The 24,114-nt window shown below is 43.4% G+C and overlaps 1 protein-coding gene and 1 pseudogene across 1 annotated transcript; both read left to right on the plus strand.

Moving 5' to 3' along the window:
- Positions 1 to 1,483: 1,483 nt before the first annotated feature.
- LOC123147072 (cysteine-rich receptor-like protein kinase 6) lies at positions 1,484 to 4,497 on the plus strand. Its single transcript, XM_044566317.1, has 7 exons — positions 1,484 to 1,714; positions 1,876 to 2,041; positions 2,138 to 2,402; positions 2,597 to 2,852; positions 2,963 to 3,113; positions 3,212 to 3,405; positions 4,276 to 4,497. The coding sequence occupies exons 2-6, from the start codon at positions 1,922 to 1,924 to the stop codon at positions 3,392 to 3,394; spliced, it is 975 nt and encodes a 324-aa protein (XP_044422252.1). The 5' UTR covers positions 1,484 to 1,714; positions 1,876 to 1,921; the 3' UTR covers positions 3,395 to 3,405; positions 4,276 to 4,497.
- Positions 4,498 to 14,187: 9,690 nt separating this feature from the next.
- Positions 14,188 to 18,632, plus strand: LOC123147073 (disease resistance protein Pik-2-like; annotated as a pseudogene).
- The last annotated feature ends 5,482 nt before the right edge of the window (positions 18,633 to 24,114 follow it).

The raw sequence follows: 24,114 nt of genomic DNA on the forward strand, positions 1-24,114 counted from the left end.
ATTTGAAAAATATAAAAAATGTATATGCGATATTAATGATGTTTACAAAAAATGTATAATGTGTGTAAAAATTAGACATATGTTAAAAAAGGAAATAAAGGATAAAAAAGTTTATAAAATCATAGAAAACTGGAGAAAATTGAAGAATGAAACAAAGAAAAATGAAAAAAAAATAAAGAGGAAAAATGAAACTTGAAGGAAACGTAGAGAAAAACCATAGAAAACAGATGCAAGACAGTGAAAAAGACGAAAATAACCATAGGGGAAAAAACTTGCGTGCAGCTATAGTTTTGGACTGGCTCAATTCCCTTCGCAGCTGGCGAGAAATGGCATTTGCAGGACCAAGCTGGTTGCGTGTCTTCAATAGTGGGCTGACTTACTAGTATATGGGCATTCTTCTAAGTTGATGTGCTTCAAGGTTCAATCCCTTTTTTCCCTTTTAGATTGCTGGGCTTGCTACCCCTCAAAAAAAGATTACTGGGCTTGCTTCAAGCCGAGGAGGAAAAAAAAGCAGCAAACACTGGACCCCTTCCTAGATATTTTAGAGAATTTTCTCAAAAAAAAGAAGAAGATATTTAGGAGAAAAACTAAAATGGCGATTCACCGGAATTTCGAGAGCCAACAATCATTTCCCCTCTTGAGTCCTGCTTCTTTCCTTCTTTATTGGATTATTAGCTTGGCCAGATAAGATATACAACTTTTTTTTGTGGTTGCTGGGGATAAGATCTACAGCTATGTATGGCTATGTCACATGAACGCATGCGAACAAGGTATAATCCATTGTGTTTTGTAACAGACAAAATTGCATGACTATCTTGTCATAAACTACTGGCGCAACCTTTGTTTAGAAGATATCCACATCATTCCCTCAAAAACAAAAGATATCCACATCACCCCACGTCCTTATTTTTAGCTATAATACAGATATGCGCAGTCATACATGTTCACAAGTGGAGAAGGTTTTAGTCTGTTGGGAAGAGACGAAAATGCCACTGTATTTTCTTAATCTAATGGCCAGATCTCCGGGTGTAGTGTCTCGTTATTTAGATTAGAAGTACACCAATCTAATGGCCAGATCTCCCTGTGTATTGTCTCATTATTTAGACGAAACCCAATCGAGTGCACTTAACGACCAAGCTGCACGTGCAGTGTCTCGTTATTTAGATTAGAAATACAGCATATTCGTACGCTTTCACATGTACCTACAGAATGAATATTCTTTGTGCCATTTGTGAGCGACTAACAGGCAACAGCTACGTATTACTACTATACTTCATAATCCTAATTGCCACTTAATACGATATCGTGTTTGTCACTAGATTAATTACACCATCTCCTACGGGATCGATTGTGAAGCATGATCCTGTATTAACCAACCTGCCAAAGTTATTCCACAAAACAAAAACAAAAAAACCTATCAAAGTTATTTAGTCCAATGGTTGCTTGTTATTAGTTCCTCGTAATACAAGGCTGCAACCACCATTAGTTGCTAGGCATCTAATCACATGGACCTGATGGGCACATATCTTTTGTTAACTCGGCCTATGGAAAGACTCAACTTAAGCTCTAGTTAGGTCAACTTTCCCCTCTTCCTCCTCGACCGTGCGGCTTCATTATAAGTCCGCCTGCAGCTAGCTAGCAAGCAGCAAGGAGACATATATATCTCGTTTCTCTCTTCGCAGTAAGGATTCCCCAAGCTAGTGCTCCTCTCAAGGTTAGTGCTATGCAGCTTGTTATTTCTACATGTCCGCGCAATCATCATGCTAAGTTTTGCCCTTCCTTTTCAAAAACATCATGCTAAATTTTGCCTCCTTATTCTTGTATAAGTTGTTAAGCAACTGTACCACTTTGGTGAAATGAAATATTGTTTTGCAGTTAATACACAACTTGTGGCTCCCTCACATTTCTTAAATCATCAGAAATGGCCACACCAAGCCTCGTACTACCAAAGGAACTACCATATGAATTTTTGAAGAAAATCACGGATGACTTCTCCGATGACCGTAAAATTAGTGATAGTCCATTTGGAATACTTTATAAGGTTAGTTTGATTTTCTCTTGATATTTCCAGTCCTTCCAGTTAAGGTTGATGCCAATATGCTAATATAATATAGAGTATATCTATGATATTGAACAGGGAATTAATCCAGATGATGGCAAAGTGATTGCTGTGAAGAAACTTCAAGAAAACGCACCGATGCCACCTAACAAAGCATTTGCGCAAGAGGTTCAGAATGTTATGGCGCTCAAACATGATAACATAGTACAGTTGGTTGGATTCTGCAGTGAAACAACAAAGAGATTGGTGCAGTTTGATAAAAGATATATCCAGGCAGACATTACCGAAAGTTTAATCTGTTATGAATATTTACCCAATGGGAGCCTTCAAAAGAATCTTTTTGGTATGCCATATATTATATGTCTGACTGTTTTGAGTTTATTCTCGTTCTTAGTGTGTACTCGAAGCTATATGGAGCTAGAAAACAACTTTTAGACGTTATTTAGAGTTTTGATCATTTTGTCTAGTTTTTCTTAATGTATGTCTACACTATATAATTTTCTTCCAGACTCTTTATCTTTGTACACTGATATACAGGAACCAAAGGTGACAAGGTTGTCTCTTCGGTCAAACCTGATATTGATTGGGACACACGCTTCACAATAATCAAGGGGATCTGCCATGGTTTACGTTTTCTACACAAGTTGGATATTCCCATCATACATATGGATTTGAAGCCTGAAAATATACTTTTGGATGCAAATATGGTGCCAAAGATCGCAGACTTTGCACTTTCTCGGGTCTTTGGCCAAGAACAAACACGATTGTGCACACAAACAGTTGTGGGATCATAGTAAGCTCATCGTAATTTTTTTATAACATTAGGTTTCTTAATTATAACGTAATTAACTTCTGTTCATTTTACTCTCGATATTTTCCATTTAACTTGTTAATGCCAATCAGTGGGTACATGGCTCCAGAATATTTATATAGAGGTGAAACCTCGGCCCAGTCAGACATATATAGTTTAGGATTGGTGATAATCGAGATCACCACGGGAGAGCAGAATTGCCCTGAAAAAGACCAACCATCTGCAAGAAATTTTATTGATAAAGTAAGATAAATACAATTTGATTATTTGAATATTGAACCCCGTGTATGTTAAATTTAGTTTGTACATTATCACCGAGCAACTTGATAAAATTTCTGCAGGTACGTGAAAAGTGGACAAAGGAGGAGCACATAGCATCCAAGTACCCATCGTTAGAGTATGGTTGCCTCCAGCAAGTATTAGCATGCATCAATATTGGGCTGAAATGTGTTGCGATTGATCGGAAACTCAGGCCTTCGATTGTCGACATTGTTGACATGCTCAATGGACTAGGTTCAAGATGAATGCAAACATGGTAAGCCCTGAAATTTCTGAACTTCCAGAAAATCTAAATAAGTATCTTAATTTTGCTTTTCAAAAGCCTGATCGTGATAGATCCAATAGATGCATGGTTCCATGTATTTTTTAGGTGTAGTAAATACACTCATATTCTCCCATATATGTAACTTTTTTAGATATGTTGATATATTTAAACATTCAAACATCAAAACTGAAATTTATTTAATTTTCTTGTTACCTTGTAAGCAAATTACCACAAACATACACTTGGAAATTATTTTTCACTGATGTAGGATCACCACTTGTTGGTAGGTATTCTTTTTTTTAACCTTTGACCTCATTAATAATAATAAAAGTAATATGTACAAATCTAATCTAAAAAGAAAAATAACCGGGAACTATCCAACACCAGTATTTTCTAATATTGCGAATACATAAGTCTGAAACTGGTTTCAGATCAAGGAGTTAATCCATTGATCATGTTCTGAGCACTGCCCCTGCGAAAAATAAAACCCTAACCTATCTACTAGCCAAAGCCGAGGCACCATGATTCCCCACCCCACCATCGGCCGCTAGAGCAGTAGGTAGAGGGGAAGGCGAATCTAGCGGCTCTCCGGTGGAGATCAAGAGGTGGAAAGCTTTGCCCTAGTCACCTTGCAAAAGGGGAAAGAAAGACTATATGCCAGCCCATCCGGTAGCCTAGCCAACATCCTCATAGGCATGTTTATGTAATTATTGTGAACTTTAGCTAAATTTGTTCCTTTTTTCTATATATGTGAAAATGATTGTAGTAATATGTTGCACATTAATTTGCTTAATCATGTGTTTTATGCTACACATTTCAGAAGGTTGTGAACTTATAATATATATGTAAATGGCATTTCAGGTCTCCCGTGCTTCCCCCGCGAGAGGAAACTTTTGGGTCCTTTTAAGCTACTGCACGAAGAAATAAAATAAGCTCCATTATTGCAAGAGGACCGTCACCTTAATGTGGAGACATTTAAATTTTATTACTTTCCTAATATTATATCGTTTTCTATCATGCAAACAATTATGTTGTTGGCTCTGATAATGTGTGTTGGAAATAAGAATTTGTTTTCCAAGGTAACTGGATGGTTCCAGTAAAACAATCCATTTAAAAATGAACATGTCTTTAAAAAATTTTATTAAGGCATTTCATGCCTGAACTGCAGAAAAAAATTGAACGACAGCCTAGCCATTTCATTGTGAAAAAATCAGTCAAGTCCAGCCCCCCGCGTCGCTACGCATGAGCAACATGGATCGCGACATAGCCACCGCCGGGAAGGAAGTTCCTCCTCCGTCTCCCCTGCCCTTGCGGCCGCCAGGACACGCCGCCGGACAATACCCACGCGGCTGCTGCAGTGGCGGGCTTCTCCCTCCCCGTGACGGAGCTCCCGTTTGGCTGGCTCGTGCAGATGCCAGCACATGGGGTTTCGAGCGGACGGCGGTACGGCCCTTCCGGCGTAGATCCTCATTGGCTCGGGTTGTGGCAGTGGTGTTGCACCTTCATGTCAGGCCGCGGCGCAGTGGATCCGGGCCCTGGCGCTCAGATTTGTTGGGAGCGGGTCATCGGCCTCTAGGGTGCAGTCCAGCTGTGCAGCCGACTGCTCTAAGTGCGCTGGTGGTAGGAGTCTTGCTATGCGTATGACTCTTGCTTGTCCGATTTTATACGACATAGCAGATCAAGCCGTTCAACTCCTGATCCAAACGGCAGCACACCACTAGATTAGCCATCGTATAGAGTCTGACAGAGTAAAATCGTACGTACAGTAGTTCCGCTGGTGGTAGGGAGGCAGGTGCAATGGTGTTAGGAGAGCGGATCCGGGGCTACTTTGCCCGGATTCAGTTTGTGGTGGGGCCGGCCAGTGGCGGCTGCATGGGCTGGCTCCTAGCACGGATCCAATGACTAAGCGGTGGGCATCACGATGGTGTGGGTTCGATCCGGCTGCTATGTGAGGTGCTGGTCTTCTGCATAGTAGGGGTGGAGGATAACGGTGTGGAGGCGCCGCACTTGGGAGTGGAGCTCGGGGGAGTGCAGGATGCGGGGCAGCGGTAACATATCAAAGACACTCGTCAAGATGTCCTTGCAACATATCGAAGATGTGCCCTGGAAGACACATGTCAAGATGTGCTTCCAACCTATTGAAGTGGGGGTATGCCAAATTATGTCTTGACCGGACACGCCCTACATCAAGAGTCAGTTATCCAAGCAAAGACCCTATCTGTCAGGGGCAGACCAAGCCCAAGAGTTCAGCGGCGGCCAAAGTGGCTGGGGGCAAAGGGCCCCACTTAGCCCATCATGGGTCTGCCCCTGCTATGAGTCACGCAGGGGGCCTCGGTAATTAATGTAAAATCATATAAAAACATTGGGCGTCTAATTACTACACCTCTTATATCCCCAACAATATGATCCATGCACCGTATTGACCCTGATGTCACTGGTGTTCAGAATAGCACTTCACGGTCTCCCTGCCATTAGCCTCTTCGTGGCTCAATCTCCGTTACCCTGGGTACCTGCAGAGACGAAGAACACGAAGGAGACAAGAGACAACTATGAAGTAGTTTTATTTCACACATACAAGATGCTAGTTCAAAATACTTTCATCGATCTCTTCAACAAATACATATTGTTGTAGGGCTATGCCTTAACCCATTGCCATACCCAACTACTCACACATGGCCATCAGATCGCAACAAGAAACCATTGAAGAACACATCAGGAGGAAAGCTTTCTTGATAATATGTCCTACAATATTTGCAAGATTTATAGCATGGTTATAAAGTATGGCTACTTGAGGATGAATGCTGCAGTGATGGTGGAGGCCATGGTGATGGAGATGGGAAATGGTGGCGGCTAGGTTACATATAGCTTCTAGTGGTTAAGATGGAGATTTCAGCGATGAATGTCGATGCTCTGATTCGATTCTAGTGTTGGCACTTTAATAATAGTTGTGTGGTTCGATGAGACAGTGCCGTAGGCACCTCATACGAGCACATGCAGTCGTGTGGCCGTCTTGCGCTCTGGTTGCCTTGTTGCACCTCTCAATTGGCTATCCTTATCTCCTCTTTGCTCCCTTCTATATATATACTAGAACAATGCCCGTGCTTTGCAACGGGATATAAATCTTCTAGTATGTTGGCTTGTGATTTACCTGTCTATAATAATGCGATTGTGTAATGATAATAGTTGTGGGCGGCGAGGTCGAGGACGATGGGGATGAAAGGGCTATAATCGGTGATGGTGTCGGCGAGCGACATGGGTGCGGCTAGAAGAGTAGAAGGATGTGTTGGTGGTTCTAGGGAAAGAGTAGAGGAAGAAGAGGCCGCCGCGGTGGCGGCTCTGGCGATGATAGCGGCCCGACGCTCGAAGTAGCCGGGCGGCGGCGGTGTTGGTGGGGTGGGTGGAGCCATACACTAAACCCTAGGATCGAAAAACTGATACCATGATGAATAAAACTATTGCTTGTGTTATGTTTAGCATAGGGTACATAGCTATATATATTGGTACAAACCGACTTAGACTAGATATTACAAACCGAATTGGACTAGAAAACTTGTGATCCAAGGAATAGTCTAACAGAAGGAAAAAATTGCAAATCATAATATGTTGTAGTAGTTGGATAATCATAATTGTTCTCAAATTAAATGGTCAACGACCCTTTTCCTTGTTAGATTACTCATAGTAGGAGTAACATAGTTAGTAGCATGCATTCTATATAGACAAAAAGTATGATGTGGGGAATAATTAAAAGAAGAGAGAGAAATAGAGTAACATAATATGTTACCATCAAATAGCGTTTCCCAATGAAAATGACTCTACAAATTAACAAATGAATGTCTCTATCACAGATATGACATTACCCACTATGAAAGCAGTTACATAGACTATAAATATGCATATTACTACTCTAAGACTACCCACAGTGGGAGTAATAATATAGGTGGTAACATCACACTTATCTAAATAAAATAGATGACGTGGCAAATAATTAATGATGAAAGAAATATATGTAGTAACATAGCTGGTACTCATACTATGAGTAACATCACACATACGAAGACAAGATTAGTCTACAACCTAATAAATGATTAGTATACATCACACATACTATGAGTAACATCACACATACGAAGACAAGATTAGTCTACAACCTAATAAATGAAGAGTTGCATGACACCACACATATGTTACTCCCCACTATAGAGATAGTAATATAGACTAGTAACATATGGATGTTAGTCGTCTAAGTTACTCCCCACTGTGGGTAGTGTAAACTACTCATTACTATGACCAAACTTAATTATTAGATGCAGTAGGTATCATTGATGATCTTAATACCAGGAAGTACCCATTGGCTCTCAGCTAAATGCATTAATTGACCTTACACTAGTCACTCTTTGATGCTCAAAGGCCATAATTTTTTTAATCAATAATCATGAGCAGCATCTAATGACCAATTTATCCACATGGTTTTACGTGTACAAGGCAGCAATAATGCATTAAATAACCATGACAGATTACTGCTAAAACAAAGTGGTGCATAAAACCATCGGTGCTAATATTGGTGCGTGGGAACTATATAGCAGAATGTACGATAAAGTTGGTGTCTATGGCAAATTTGTGAGAATTGTTACTTTTGTTCAGTATTACCTCAGTCCTGCTTTATTGGTCCTTATTGTATTTCGTATGAATTTTTTATCATAGATTGAACTGAAAAAATGTTCATGCATGTCACTAAAAATTGTATCATTGAAAACTATGTTTAAATATGAATCCAAGGATATAATTTTTGTTGACATGCATTAATATTTTCTTCGTTAAATATTTGGTCAGAATTTGACACAAACTACAAAGAAAACCTATAAACCAGGGCGGATGTAGTATATGTTGTTAGCGTGTACAATTTGCCCACTTGTTATTATCGCGTACAGTAGCTACCTTTGGTGTAGGACTTGCAACCCAATTTTGATATTAAAAACCCTTGTAATAATCACCTTAGAGATCTATGGTTTTGTCGGCTGGAGATGACACCCAACCTAATTGGGGCCACATCCAACACTGCCATTGCCTCTCTCGGTCTCCTAGCGTGTGTTTGATTGTCATCTACAATTTTTCCTGCATTGCATGCTTGACCGTTGAGCCTGGCTGAGGAAAAACAGGCAAAAACCAACATATGTATGTTGTTTGGTTGCCTGCATACCCTCTAGCCTGTCTGTTGCGAAACAAAAGGTAGGTTGTTTGGTTGCCCGCTTGTTTAGGCGGAAACAAATACCATGGCGTTTGGTTATATGCAACGCATATTGTCTAGTAACCTCCTAATGGATGTGGTGAGGTTACCAGCACGCTAGGCATGCAGAACGAATGAAAAACATACTAGATAGCATACAAATATAGTTTCAAACCAAACTAAGTAGTTTTCACGACATGACAACACTTAAACCAAACCAAATATTGGGGCGGTGAATGAGGCACACAGAGGTGTGCCTGTGGCGACACTGGCACAAGGTCTTGTCTCGTCGTTTGTCATGTGGGGATGTCACTTGCGGGCAACATGGTGGAGCTACTGGTTGGTGTGGGCCCAGGCAGTCGCCTACGTCCTTCGCATGGTTCCTCACACTCGTGTCCGTCTCCTACGGTAACTTCTACAAATTCTAGAAGGTGGTTGCTTTCGAATTGGTTACTATTACCACAACACACGACTCGTAACCGAGCGGAGACAGTCCACCGGATCCGGTGCATGGGGGTGTGGATATGGCTCTGATATAGCCATCATTAGCTTCTAGACATGTTGCTTCGATGTGCTCTCTTTTTCTAAATTTTCAGCGCTATGTTTCTGTCCACTTCTTCCTCCCTATTCGTTTCATTCAGTGTGACAACAGCCGTGAGTTTGAAAACATTCAAAATTGTACCTTCTACTTAACACATCGCATTCTTCTTCGCTTCTCTTGTCCCTACACTTCTGCTCAAAACGGTAAAGCCGAGCGTTCTCTTCGTACCATCAATGACATTGTTCGTACACTTCTCGTTAAGTCCTCCATGCCATCAAAATTCTGGGCAGAAGCACTCCACATAGCCACCTTTCTTCTCAATATTCGCCCCTCCAAAATCAATCCAAATATCACTCCCTATTACTCTCTTTTCCTTTGCCATCTCAATTACTCCAAGGTTCGTGTTTTTGGCTGTCTTTGCTTTCCAAATGCTTATGCCACCTCTGAAAACAAACTTTCTCCACGATCTATCCCATGTGTCCTTCTTGGTTTTTCCGCCAAACACAAAGGTTACCGCTGTCTTGATTTACACACTGGACGGGTACACGTGTCTCGCAACGTTACATTCGCCGAACATATTTTCCTTTTGCTCAGTGCACCGACACACCATCAATCATCCCTACCTCCGCCACCACCTCTTCTCCCCGTCCATTCCACCTCTACACTCCTGTCATGGCACCGCACCTACTATCATGGCAGCACCACCCAACCCGTCATCCAACACCCAGACACCACCCAACCCGCCATCCAACACCCAGACACCACCCAACCCGCCATCAAACACCCAGTCACCACCCAACCCGCAACCAAACAACTCGCCACCACCCAACCCGCCATCATCCAACCCGCAACCACACAACCCAACACCACCCCACCCACCATCCGCATCTTCTCCTACACCAGACACCCCCATTTCCATCCTACCAGCTAAAGTTGTTCCTAGCGTCGCCCCTGTCAATGATCATGGCATGTGTACTCGCACCAAATCAGGTTTTTGTCAGCCCACAGATCGCCTCAACCTACATGCTACCACTTCTCTCTCTTCCATCCCCAGAACTTACAAAACTGCTCTTCTTGATCCGAATTGGGCTGCTGCAATGCAAGAAGAATACGATGCTTTAATTCAAAACAATACTTGGCAGTTAGTTCCTCGTCCTTCCAATACAAATATCATTTCTGGCAAATGGGTCTTCGCCAAGAATTCCACTCTGACAGGAGCCTCTCCCGCTATAAAGCCCGCTAGGTCTGTCGTGGTTACTCTCAACAACATGGCATTGATTGCGATGAAACATTCTCTCCTGTTGTCAAGCCAAGCACCATTTGTACTGTTCTTAGCATCGCTATTTCCTCTGCATGGCTCATCCCTCAACTAGATGTAAAAAATGCTTTCCTCCATGGTTCTCTTCAAGAGACCGTCTATTGTCAGCAACCTCTTGGTTTTGAAAATCCTTCCTATCCAAATCATGTCTATCTTCTCCAGAAATCTCTTTATGGTCTAAAACAAGCTCCACGAGCCTGGTTTCAACGTTTCTCTTCTTTCATCCAAACGATAGGTTTCACTTCTTCCCTTTCTGACACTTCTCTCTTTATGTACCACCACAATTCCGAAACTGCCTACCTCCTTCTTTATGTAGATGACATCATTCTCTCCGCATCTTCTCGAACCTTTTTAGATCATATTATTACCCTTCCTCGTTCTGAATTTTCTATGACTGATCTTGGTACTCTTCATCACTTTTTGGGCATTGCTGTTCTTCGTGATTATTCTGGCCTTTTTCTTTCGCAACGCCAGTATACTCTTGATCTTCTTAATCATGCTGGCATGCTTAACTGTCAGTCCTCTCGAACCCCTGTTGATACCAGTTCCAAACTATCCGCTGGCGGTGAACCTTTCCATGATCCTACTTTGTACCGTAGTCTACCCGGGGCTCTACAATATCTCACTAGCACTCGTCCTGAAATTTCCTTTGCTGTTCAACAAGCATGTCTCAATATGCATGATCCACGGCTTCCGCATTATAATCATGTCAAATGTGTTCTTAGGTATTTGAAAGGTACTCTTGGTCATGGTCTTCACATCAATAAGTCCACTCCTTCTCTCACCGCATACTCTGATGCAGACTGGGCCGGTTGTCCAGACACTCGACAATCCACATCCGGTTTCTGTGTTTTTCTGGGTAACAATTTGATTTCTTGGTCCTCAAAAAACAGGTTACGGTGTCCCGCTCGTCCGCTGAAGTTGAGCACCGTGCTATGGCACATGTTGTCGCTGATACTATTTGGGTTTGTTAGTTGCTCTCAGAACTGCACCGACCGATTAAGCAGGCTACTATTGTATATTGTGATAATATTTCAGCTGTTTACATGTCTGGAAATCCTGGTCAGCATCGGTTACTCCATGTTCCTACTACGGCTCAATTTGCGGACATCTTCACCAAAGGACTTGCTACTAAGCCATTTCAAGACATACGTTCCTGTCTCAACGTCATCAAGCGTCCCGTTGATACTGCGGGGGGATGTTAAACTATTTCTTGGATCACAAGTTTCCTAGTCCAAGTCGGTTTGTAATATCTAGTCTAAGTCGGTTTGTACCAATATGTATAGCCATGCACCCTGTGCTAATTATAACACAAGCAACAGTTTTATTCATCTATCATCTTCTTATTATTATATTTAAGACGAAAGATGTGGTAGAGAGAAGAATTAACGAAACAAGAGACTTTTGTGGACCTCCACCTCTCCCAACATGCCACACATATTAATTAGAGATTGTACACATCGAATTAATACGATTCTGTCACATATTGATACAACTCCATGGAAGTGTTGTACAAATATTACTACTCATCTCATAGATGATACACGAGAAGAAGGGAAATGACTTCTATGTACATGATTGTTATAACTTCAGCCTTCGTCTCCATAAAATTATCCCTTAAAAAAACGCATCTCATAGATCTGGCCATTCTAGTACGAATAAATCGAGATCATCTTAGAGACCAAGTCAGTCTCATCTAAAATATCCAACTTGTCTAATAAGTCTAAATGACAGGCTTTTGTTTAGACAAAGCATATGGTTCATTAATTGATTGTGGTTAACTAAGCATATTGGTAGTACTACAGCCAGAAAGATTCGTTGGTCTGAGCCATTGGCTTTTTCATCAATGACAAAGGACACATATACAATTGAGGGTGGTTAACGAAGCGTATTGATATTACAACCAGCTGGCAGATCCATCGATCCACGGAGTTAGCTTATTAGTCTGCTCCACGATTGATAGAATAATCTCACACTAAGGGTGTTCCCAATGTTCCCCATTTACAAAAGAAACGACAAAACAAATCAGTACATCAAAGACAACACTGAAACTAGTTCTTTCCTGCAAAACAAAACTAAAACTAAAACTAGTTCTCGACGAATTTTCTAGCAAGATTTGTGAGCTTGAAGGACTTGAGCGACGACCCACGACTCCCTTAACATCTGAGAACATTATCATGCTAGACTTTACTTTTTTTCGATAAAGGACTTTTCATTGAATAGATATATCGAGGTGATACAATCGTATCGAAAGAAAGCCCGGCCTCTGCATAGCTAGATGCACACAGCCAAAAAGTCCAGAGCACCCTAAAAATAAAATAATTCGATACAATGCCAAACAATAAATCGTGTCCAGCCTAAGGAGCGGTAGATCCTATCCGTAAATCACACAACCATCCATGGGGGTAGAAAACCTCCCTGGCCATACGCTCCAGCCGTGTAGACGCCATCATAAAAAGGTCCATGTCCTCCGGCTTCTGCAGGATAGACCAAGTACGGAGCCATCGTGTACAAACATGAATAACCTGCATAGGAGATGAGACACATTTATTGTTAAAAACCACATCATTCCTGATAAGCCAAATTGCCCAGCATAAGGCCGCCGCTTCCACAAGAATATGTGCAGAAAATTGTTTATCAATACCCCGCAACCAGTTGCCGAACATATTCCGTGCACTACGTGGTGGATATAAATTCGAAGCTACTTGGACCATAGCCCAAACTACCTGAGCGAACTTGCACTCAAAAAATAAGTGTTTGATAGACTCGTCATGTTGGCAAAAGAAACATGTCTTGGAACCATGCCAGTTTCTCGTGCCAGATTATTTCTAGTTAAGATGACTCCTTTGTTAAGAAACAAGAGGAAAATCTTCACTCTTAGGGGAATTTTTAGTTTCCACAATTTCCTGATATCTACTGGAACATTACAATGAACCATTGCATCATACATGGATTTGACCGAAAATTTGCCATTCTGATGCAAGTTCCATTGAAAAGTGTCCGGCTCATCTGACAGTTGAATGTCCTCCAGGCGAGTGAGTAATTCATTCCATGCTGCCAGACAAGTGCCCAAAAGATCCCTACGGATAGAAATATCGGGGTTTTCCTGTCCTAAGACTTGTTTGATTGCATTTTCAGGGTAAATTTCAAATTTTGCTTTGTTCAAACAGGTAGAAGCCATTTCACTTTGTTGGTCTTTCAAGGTGCACCTGTATTTGATTACATGTCATTGTATAAAACAAATTAATGATGTGCCAAGCATATGATGCACAGATAGCTGGAAACTGGCCCTTTCATCTTGTAATTACAGAAACTTGTGTGTGCCTTTTATTGACATCTTCGACAGGGAGTCTGTGATGGCCCTTGGTCTTGTTGAACGACTCCAAGACCTTCGACGTAATACAGCTCATCGTATATAACTTTTGTGAAGATATTAAGAAAGATAAGAAACAGAGAGTTGTGCAAGTAGTCATTGAAAAATACAAGCTCCAGAGCCATTAGCTGTTAACAGGCCGGATGATTAATTTAAATTACAGTGGATCGGCCAAGACTTGACCACATCTCACCGATTTGGCCAGCAGGTCTTTCCCTTAAAGATTACCATCTTCCACAAGTCGATGCACACCAACTCAATCAAGCACTAGCATCACGCCATCACCCGCAAGAAACATACAATCTTGAGATCAAGCTACCAACCTGCTGCCATGGCGGAACTGGTTGTTGAGTTGGCCAAGTCCGTGGTGGAGGGCGCTCTGACCAAGGCCCAGTCGGCGATCGAGGAGGAGGCCAAACTCCGGCAGAGCGCGCAGCGCGACCTGGTGTTCATCACCGGCGAGTTTGAAATGATGCACTCATTCCTCAACGTCGCCACCACGGAGCGCGTGGAGAACAAGATGGTGATGACCTGGGTGCGGCAGGTCCGCGAGCTGGCCTACGATGTGGAGGACTTCATCGAGTTTGTCGTCCACCTCGACACCAAGGCCAGGTGGTGGTGGCGTATGGTACCGTCCTGGTGCATAACGCCGCCACCGACGGCGCTGTCCCTGGAGGAGGCCGTCGATGAGATCGAGCAGCTCAAGGCCAGGGTGGAGGCTGTGAGTACCAGGAACTCGCGCTACAATCTTATCAGTGACTCAGGCTCCAAGCCGGCAGTCACGAATCATCAGCCCATCGCGGCCGGTGCCATCACCCTTGGCACAACCGCATTCAACGTGCTTGCTGAGGCTAGGGACTCTGCGAGGAGGCAACAAGGCTTAGGGGATCTCACCCGGTTGATCACCAAGAAAGGGAAGGACCTTCAGGTGATCACGGTGTGGGGAACAGGAGGTGATCTTGGGATGACCTCCATCATCAGGAAGGCGTACAATGATCCAGAAATCTGCCAGAACTTCCCTTGTCGCGCCTGGGTGAAGCTCATGCACCCTTTCAACCCCCATGAGTTCGTGCAGCGCTTCATGGCACAGGTCTACGCCGCAAAAGCTCGCGGCGGCGAAAAAAAAGGAGCAGGTGTGGGTATAGATGTCCTCACCAAAATGGAGGCCATGCAAGAAGATGTGGTTGCGCTCAGGCGTGAGTTTGTAGAGGAAGTCAACACCAAGACTTACCTCGTCGTCCTGGAGAACCTGACCGACATGGTGGATTGGGATGCCGTAAGGATGTTACTTCCTGACATGAAGAATGGCAGCTGGATCGTCGTGTCCACGCAGCAATTCGAGATTGCAAGCTTGTGCATTGGACACTCGTACCAATCATTGGAACTCAAGCAGTACTCGCCTGAGCACTCCGTATGTGCCTTCTTCAACGAGGTATGTTATGAAGCACAAAACTTCGTCAATTACTTTCAGGAAATCTTTTTAAGAAAATTATTTTATTTGGTAAGTTAATTTGAACATTAACACCTATAGATTTGAAAACGGATCTAGTTATGACAGCATTTTTATCTGGCAGATCAAGTTATGTATAGATGCAGCTAAATAAAAATTAGAATCTCCACTACACTTCACTATTTATGTCAACAAGTATTGGGAATTGTTGAAAGTTTCTACTTGCTTCAGCTTGGTTTAAATTCTCTCCCTTCCTGAATATAAGACCTTTTAGAGATTTCAATATGGACTACATACGGAGCAAAATGAGTGAATCTACACTCTAAAATATGTTTATACACATCCATATGTAGTCCGTACTGAAATCTCTAAAAGAGCTTATATTTAGAAACAGAGGGAGTGTTAATTAGGACTGGAGTATATAGAGGTTATCGCTAGCAATGATTTTTATTACATGATGCTTAACAATGAATTCTGCACCCAAAGTTTTTGGCGGTATCGATGTTAACGAGTACCACTTTTTTTCTGGTATTAGTTAGATGATCACGTTCTCAAATTTCAACCAAACAGTGACTGTTTGATCTGATTTGTACAAATCCGTTGAATTTCACAGGCACAACGATTAACTCTAAGAGGTGATATTTTTAAAAATTATGTTCTTAACATGAAATTTGGCCTGACACTGAATAAAAATAAGCTATTTTTGCAGGAGAATGAAATAAAACTATTTTTTACCAAAAATATACATCAGTGTTTCCTTACTCAGAAGCCAGGATTACAAATGATATTAAGTTCAGATATATGCACAATTTATCACAGCCTTAATTAACAAGTTTGATTCATAGGAAGACTCATTTTCTACCTCCTGGATCCACTTATCCAAGGTGTAGAAAAGTGTGGCCACATTCACTGTTGATAGCTTTATGTACTTTGTCCCGATCCTTTTTTGTTAACACCTCTACCCACCTGCAGGGTTCCCAAGACTATGGGGACAAAGAAGAGAAACCAATTGTGTGTCTAGTGAATCCAAATTCGTCCTTGGAAAACCTTTCCCCCGGTAACAAGAATGCAGTCAATGAGTGGATGACAAATTATCCCCTCACTGGACGAGTGTCAGAAATGAATGAACTTCGCACTATTACAGCTAAGGCACGTTTCAAGAATTCACATGTTATATCGGTTTGGGGGATAGCTGGTATTGGGAAATCAGCTCTTGTTAGGCACTTGTACTATGACAGGATGCTGCTCTCAAACCCAATATTTCAGAAGTACAGTTGGGTGGACGTTTCCCATCCTTTTAATCTAAGGGATTTTTCTCGAAGCATACTTTCTGATTTTCTTTCTGAAAAAGACCCAATCAATGAGTGTTGCGAGCTTCTAAGACAATATCATTGTCTTGTTGTTATTGATGATCTCCAGTCTAAAGAAGAGTGGGACTTAATACAGGCGGCCTTGATAACTACTGATTCGAAAAGTGTTAATACAGGCGATAGATAAACTTAATTTGAAGTGTGGAGGTCTTCCCAAAGTGATAGTTGCTATAGCTGATTTACTGGCCACACAGACAGTCACGTTGATGGATACTGTACATTCTTTGAATGACAGGTTTATGCACCATCTAGAGACCAATCCGGAGTATGATAGTCTGCAGGGCCTATTTGCTTGGATGCATTCCTACTTCCGTGATTGCCCTGATTCACTCAAGCTATGTATTTTTTACCTATCAATTTTTCCTCGAGACTGCAATATTCGAAGAAGGCGACTAGTAAGGAGGTGGATCGCAGAGGGTTACTCCAGAGACAGCGATAAAAAATCTTCTGAGGAGGAAGGAGAGATGTTTTTCTCCATGCTCCTCGAGCTGAGCATTATCCAGCAGATTCCGCAGTTAGGCAACACAGCAGTCAATGAGACAAGGATGGCAAGATGCCAGGTGAATGGCTTCATGCGCGAGTATATCCTCTCGCGGAGAATGGAAGAGAACCTTGTCTTTGAACTCGGGCCCAATTGTGTCCTAACAACCCAGCGAACAGGGCGCCACCTTATTATATTGAGAGACTGGGCCAGAGACAAAATTGTGTTTGAGAGCATTGACTTCTCGCGGCTACGATCAATGACAGTGTTTGGAAACTGGGAATCATTCTTCATCTCTAAAAGTATGAGGTTGATTCGGGTGCTTGATTTGGAGGATGCATCAGGTTTAAAGGATGATGATCTCGAGAAGATGGTGAAGCGGCTACGCCGCCTTAAATTTCTCTCTTTACGAGGATGCAGTGAGATCTACCATCTGCCTTGTTCACTGGGTGATCTCAGGCAGCTCCAGAGTCTGGATGTGAGATGCACCTCTATAGTCACCTTGCCAGTGAACATCGCCAAGTTACAGAAGCTACAGTACATCCGTGCCGGTACCACGGGCCCAGCATCAACGCCACCTGCTTCTTCTAGTTGTTTGCCAGAGTTCCGCAAACGCCGTGGCCTAATTGGTGTTGAGGTTCCAAGGGGGATTGGAAAACTAACGGCACTACACACACTTGGTGTTGTCAATGTCAGTGCTTCAGGGGGAAGGGCCATTGTGGAAGAGCTCAAGAAGCTTACCCAATTGCGTAAGCTCGGAGTGTCTGGAATCAACATGCAGAACAGCAAGGAGTTCTCCACTGCAATTTCAGGTCATGTGCACTTGGAGTCCTTGTTAGTGCGGCTCGACAAGGACAATCAGCGTTCCTTAGATGAGATCTCCCTGCCTTGGGAGAACCTACAGAGTCTTAAACTGTTTGGGCTTGAAGACAAGTTGCCTCTATCAATAAGCAAACTTGACAAGATAAGGAAGTTGGATCTAGAGATGGCCACTTTAGTGCAAAGTGACATTCAGATCCTCGCCAAGCTACCGGAACTATGTATTCTGCGCCTTCAAGTCCAACAAGTTCCAGATGGTATGCTCCATTTTTATGCAGAGATGTATGGAGAGCAGTTGGCCACCTTCAAAAAAGTGAAGATCCTGGAGATTGCTTGCAGCTCCACCGAGTTGCATGTAACCTTCGGATCAAAATCGATGAAGAAGCTTGAGGTGCTCAAGATTGACTACTCCAGTGCATCATATGAGCTTACCGGCCTGACTAATCTATCTGAACTCAAGGAAGTCTTGCTCAAGGGTACCAATGATGAGGCGTTCAGGGCACAATTTGCGAACACCCTTGCCGATCACCCAAAGAGCCCTGCCGTCAAGCTGGAGGGACTACCATCATCGTCTTGAAGAGTCATTGTCTTTGTTTCCTTATTTTTTTCAACTATCACTAGTTTTTTTTTTCATCAATTGGCTTGCATCACACGTGTGCCACATGGTTCAACTATCATTAGTAAGCGGGATGCCAGCTTTGCAATCCCTTTTTTGTTTGTATACTTGTTTTGCACGTTACTTGTGTACTTAATGGCTTTAAACTTGTGTTTATATCAAAATGTACTATGTGCACTCATGAACGAGTAGTTGGATTTGTGCAAACATTTATTAACCATGTGCCGTTGTTGATGTGAAGCTGGCAACAAGCCTGTTACGATGTGCGAAAAAATGAGTTCGCTGGATTACACCACAAGAAAAAAAATTAAATTAATTACCTTCAGTTTTCCTTCCTTTCAATTGTTTTCAATTGATCTGGCCTCTTCTTGGAGTTGAATTTAGAATCATTTTTGCTCATTGTTGTACTAAAGTTTGCTGCGTGCTCCCTTAGTTGATTTGCATCTTTATGACTCTATCAGCAGAATGTACTAGCTCTGGCTTATCCTAGAACTCTTGATAACTAAATTAAACTATGCATGTTCTATTGCAGTAACAACAGAGGAGGAATAAGGTTCAAGAAAAAATAACAAATGAGGAAACAGTTGATTGGCTGCTGACCCAGGACCTACGGATGTGTCGAGTAAATTCAGTCGCCAATTTATATAGCCGTGTGTGCAAGAGTTGGCGTGTTGAATGACCAAATATTTGTTTGCTATTCCTGAGAAAACAAATCCCGTGTTACATTGAAGCCTCGGCAAGTCAACAATTCATCAAACACATGGAGTGCATTGCCCAACTGAAGGAAAAGGTGGGTTTGTGCGGAAGGGGGAGGATCGAACCTAGGGATAAAGAAGAGGGTGAGGGATAGAAGGACAGGGCAATGCACCCTCTTCTTATAACCTCGGACGGTGGATGCATTGCCCCATCGAGGTTATAAGATGAACGGTGGATGCGATCCGACGCCCCAGGTTCATCTTATAACCTAGACGTATGATCGTGTTGATTCACAATATGTATGCGAAACCAAGGAAGAAAAGAAAAAATGTTATCCACAATAGTTGACGTCAACATCCACAGAGGGTGAGATTTGATGTCCCCCATTTCATTTTCGACCTTTACTTCGACATCTCTCTTCATGAAAAGCCCGTGCCACTCCAGCGGGCTTCCTAAGAAGTCAATGTCTTCGATCTTCTTCATCTACAAAAAGGAGAGATTGAATAGGCTCTGTGCAACAAGATTAGTAGAAACTCATTGGATGGCTGCAGGACAAGCAACTAGTACCTTGTGTAGTGCTAGGCGTGATGTCTCCCTTTCCCGCTCTCTCTTCATCCTCATTTCTTTATCTAACGTGAACTGTGCGGCAGCTTCAACAACCTTCACCTGGGCGATGTGGCTATCTTGGGATAATCTTCCCAACCACATTGGAGTTGTGGCTATCTTGGCCTTCTTCGAGATAGCTAGTTACCAGAGTGTCTACCACAAGGTTAAAAGGAGGGGTGTTGAAGATTGAGATCTTTTTCATATGATTTGGAAAGAAAACTCCCCTCCCTCCCGCGTCGCTCCCTCGAGCGACCAGGGGGCTATACCTAGCCGCTGCTGCCGAGGTTCCCCTCCACCCTCCTTACCCCCAGCTGTTGCTAGAGGGTGCGGCCGGTAGAAGACCGGTCTGCGAATGTGGCGGCGGGGTTTCCCTCATCCTCACGTCCGGGAGGTCCGGTGCGGGCCAGATCTGTCGGCCCCCGTGGTACGCTAGGTGACGGGTGCAGCAGCGTGGCGACGCATGGGAGCAGTCGGCGATGGCGACCTAGCGTTGGTGTAACAGGCATCGACCTAGTGGTGATTATTGCTTTGGATCGTGTCGCGCTCCTTTTTGGTGGCAGTCGCACGAGCTGCGGACAGCCGCACTTGCTGTGACATTTGACTAGTGGGGGTGGCGGCCAACGTTTTGGCTACCGAATCGATATCGCTTATCAGGAACTTATCAGTCGACCCATGATAAAGGGTAAATCGGCCAGTTTATCGACATATCGGTCGATTTATCGCCATATCAGTTGATTTATCGGCCGATTTATCTTATCGGTCACATAACGATAAGCGTTAAATCGGACGATTTATTGGAATATCGGAAGATATCTTGAACAATGCCGAATCCCAAGAAAATACCGAGGATGGGCGAGAAACGCGGATACCATGAAATTCCGAGGAAATACCGCTCGAATTTTTTAAATGCAATTTGAATTCAAATTTTTCTGAGCTAGGAATATATTGGTACTGAGCTCAACTGCTCCATGAAGTCGTTGTTGGCACAGTGGTAGGTTCTCCCAGTCTCCAACAGGTTGCATCAGACCACAGTAGCTTACATGTTTTAGAAGAGATCCTATAGGTACTTGACCAGACCATCGCCGTTGAAATTCAAAAAATTCAAATTTTTTTGCTCGAGACGCAGCTTTCTCGTGGGGTAGCGAGAAACGCGGGAACCGGGCGGTAACCGAATTTTCCGCCCGGTACCCAAAACCTTGGTGGCGGCACAGCAGAGGTGGTCGATGTTTCGCTCCTCTGCTCGTGTAGGGCTGGATGCGGGAGGTCGATTGTGACCCGCTGTTCAGTATTGGAGCTCAGCGTGTGATCCATCTTTGGCCGTCTAATGGAGGCAGGGCCAACCCGAGGAGGGAGGGACAAGGCCTCCTAGCCTTTTCGACGCCGAGATGTGGAAGATCTAGATGGGTTGTGTCGGCATCCCTGGTCGCCGGTGGTGGTTAGGTGTCTACGGCATGGCCGGCGACTTCTGACCTTCTCATGCCCGGTTCAGGCCCGCTGGGCCTCCTTCTGGTCATTGCTTCATTTTGGGGTTGGAGAAGTGTCTTCTACCCTTCATCGAGCATTCTTGTCCCCATGTCGTGGTGGCGCTGGAGGGGTGATATGGGATGCCATGGTGGGAGCCACGATGCTATTGGCGGCCATGGCTATGCGGGTGGCATGGTGGCCGGTGCTCGCTGATCGGGGGTGGTTTTGGAGGCGAATAGCATGCTGGGGAGTAATTCATGTCTTGCTTGGTCCAAGCCGACGGCGGTGGCGTCTGCGGGTGTCATCCGCTTCGTGAAGGTGCCATTGCGGGTCTTTCCTCCTTCCGTTTGCTCCGGATGAAAACCACAATCCTTTGGATAGGGTGGTGACGATGCTCTGGAGTCGTTCACTTCCAAGACATCGTCATGGAGTCCACACCTCGTCGGGCGCAGCTTAGCCTCTCGTGACGTCTGTAAAGAACTCCGACAACTTCAAGCAGCTTCTAATTGTATTCTTTAGTTGGCTTGGAGTGGGGTGGGAGTTGTGTAACTTCTCTTGTGCACTATTGTGTCATGTCTTGGGTGTGTATCGTGTGGTGTCGAGTTGTATGCTTTGAGTTGCCTGATCGTTGCTTTATAAAGTGTTGCACGAGCCCTTTTTGTGAAAAAAGGAGGGGGTTGGGGATACTCCTTGCTCACGCTGCGTGAAGATCTAAAATAGGGACTCACTTCCCATTAATGTTGATAACAGTGCTACCAGTAATATGCGTGATCAAACAAATCTAACGATCATTGAACCCCCTCACTCAAAAACCAGACGGAGGAAGGACATGTCCAAACAGTCATAGGCCTTCTGAAAGTGCAGCTTAAGGAACACACACTTTAATCTAATGAATTATCGCATGAAGCTTCAAAATCTTGCCATGGATATTAACTTCCTTTAAAGGAGGCGAAGCGATAGGGATGCACGAGGCCCTTTGCCACAGGGGCAAGCTCAATCAGGTATACTTTAGCGAAGATCCGCTGAAGGACGCCGATCACACTGATCTGCGTTAAATGATAAATATTCGTTTGCCCAGATCCGCTGAAGGGCGTTGATCGCAGTGATGGACCTAAAATGATGAATATCCGTAGCCCACACTAACTTGATGAGTAAATAAATTCAATCATCAATTATATAGTAGTAGAACCTGCGAGAGTTGACGAGTTGAATGACCAAAAAATCGTCAACTATTTTCTCATGAGAAAATTTCTTGCGTTACCTTGAAGCCTCGTCAAGCCAACAATTTATCAAACACCTCGAGTGCATTGCCCAAACGGCAGGGTTCTGAGGTAGGGTAGAGGATCGAACTTGGGGATATAGGGTGAAGCGTGCATCCCATGCTGTGTGGTGTGCCTCCCATAAACGAGTTCGCTGGATTGCATCAACTGGACACATAGTTGATGATATATCCAGTTTTTGATGATATATCCAGTCTTAAACTGTATGGTCTTCAAGAAAAGTTACCTCTACCATGGAACCAACTTAGCAAGCTCAGGAAGTTGGATGTGGAGATGACCACTTTGGAGAAAACTGACATTGAGTTCCTTGCCAAGCTACCTAACCTGTTCATTCTACGTCTTCTTGTGAAGCAGCCTCAGGATGGCAAGCTCCATTTTTACGCAGAGATGTATGCACAGCAGTTGGCCACCTTTGAAAAGGTGAAGATCCTTGAGATTGGTTGCAGCTCCAGCGAGTTGCATGTGATCTTTGGATCAAAATCGATGAAGAATCTTGAGCTGCTCAAGATTGACTGTTCCAGTGCAACATATAAGCTTACCGGCCTGAATTATCAAACTGAACTCAAGGAAGTCTTGCTCAAGGGTACCAATGATGAAGCATTCCGGACACAGTTTGCTAGCCAGCTTGCCAGTCATCCTAAGAGACCTTCCGTGAAGCTGGAGGAACTACCACAATTGTCTTGAAGAGCCATTCTCTTCTCTCTGTTTTATCCTCTTTTTTCCCCACTTTTCAATAGTAACAGGATCCAGCCTTTGCAAGCCCTCGTTTGTTTGTATACTTGTTTCACACATTGCTTGTGTCCTTATTGGCCATACACATGTTTTTGTTTTCCACATTGCTTGTGCGATTATTGGTCATAAACACGTTTTTTTGTCAAAATACACTAAGTGCACTGTTCTACCAGTAGTTCGATTTCTGCTTACCTTTAGTAACTGTGAGCCCTGGTTGACGTGCTGCTGGCAACAAAAGCCTGTTATAGTATGCCAGCAGAAACGAGGTCGCTGGATTATACCACTAGAAAGATGTCTGAATTAATTACCTTCAACTTTCCTTCATTTCAATTGTGTTAAATTGACCTTGCCTCCTCTTGTAGTTGAAGTTAGAAGAAGGGGAAATCATTTTTCTCATTCTTGCGCTCAAGTTTGCTGCTTGCTCCGTTAGTAGACTTGCATCAATGTTATGCCGCGCACTGCCAGAAGAATGGCCCTCTGCTGCATTTCCTTTTCCTTCAGTTTTCCGTTGGACACACATGTCATATCGAGGCAGAGAATTAGTCCGGCAACGACTCACATGGCCCATCCTTACCCGGAGTATCAAAATGTTAACACGAGATGATTCACTAGAGTTTCCTCTCGGATGGAAAACACGGGACGGGTAATCTACTCTAGCTTATCCAGAATTCCAGATGACTATAGTAAACAGTACATATTTTATTGCAGTAAAAACAGAGCAGGAAAAGTG

Source organism: Triticum aestivum, chromosome 7A (genome assembly GCF_018294505.1).
Source record: "Triticum aestivum cultivar Chinese Spring chromosome 7A, IWGSC CS RefSeq v2.1, whole genome shotgun sequence".
NCBI classification, from domain to species: Eukaryota; Viridiplantae; Streptophyta; class Magnoliopsida; order Poales; family Poaceae; genus Triticum; species Triticum aestivum.

Bases quoted from the DNA above. Each gene is read 5' to 3' on its own strand.
- LOC123147072 (XM_044566317.1), top strand. From the start codon at position 1,922: ATGGCCACACCAAGCCTCGTACTACCAAAGGAACTACCATATGAATTT. The intron at 2,042-2,137 runs GTTAGTTTGATT...GATATTGAACAG, and splicing joins CATTTGGAATACTTTATAAG to GGAATTAATCCAGATGATGG. The intron at 2,403-2,596 runs GTATGCCATATA...ACTGATATACAG, and splicing joins CCTTCAAAAGAATCTTTTTG to GAACCAAAGGTGACAAGGTT.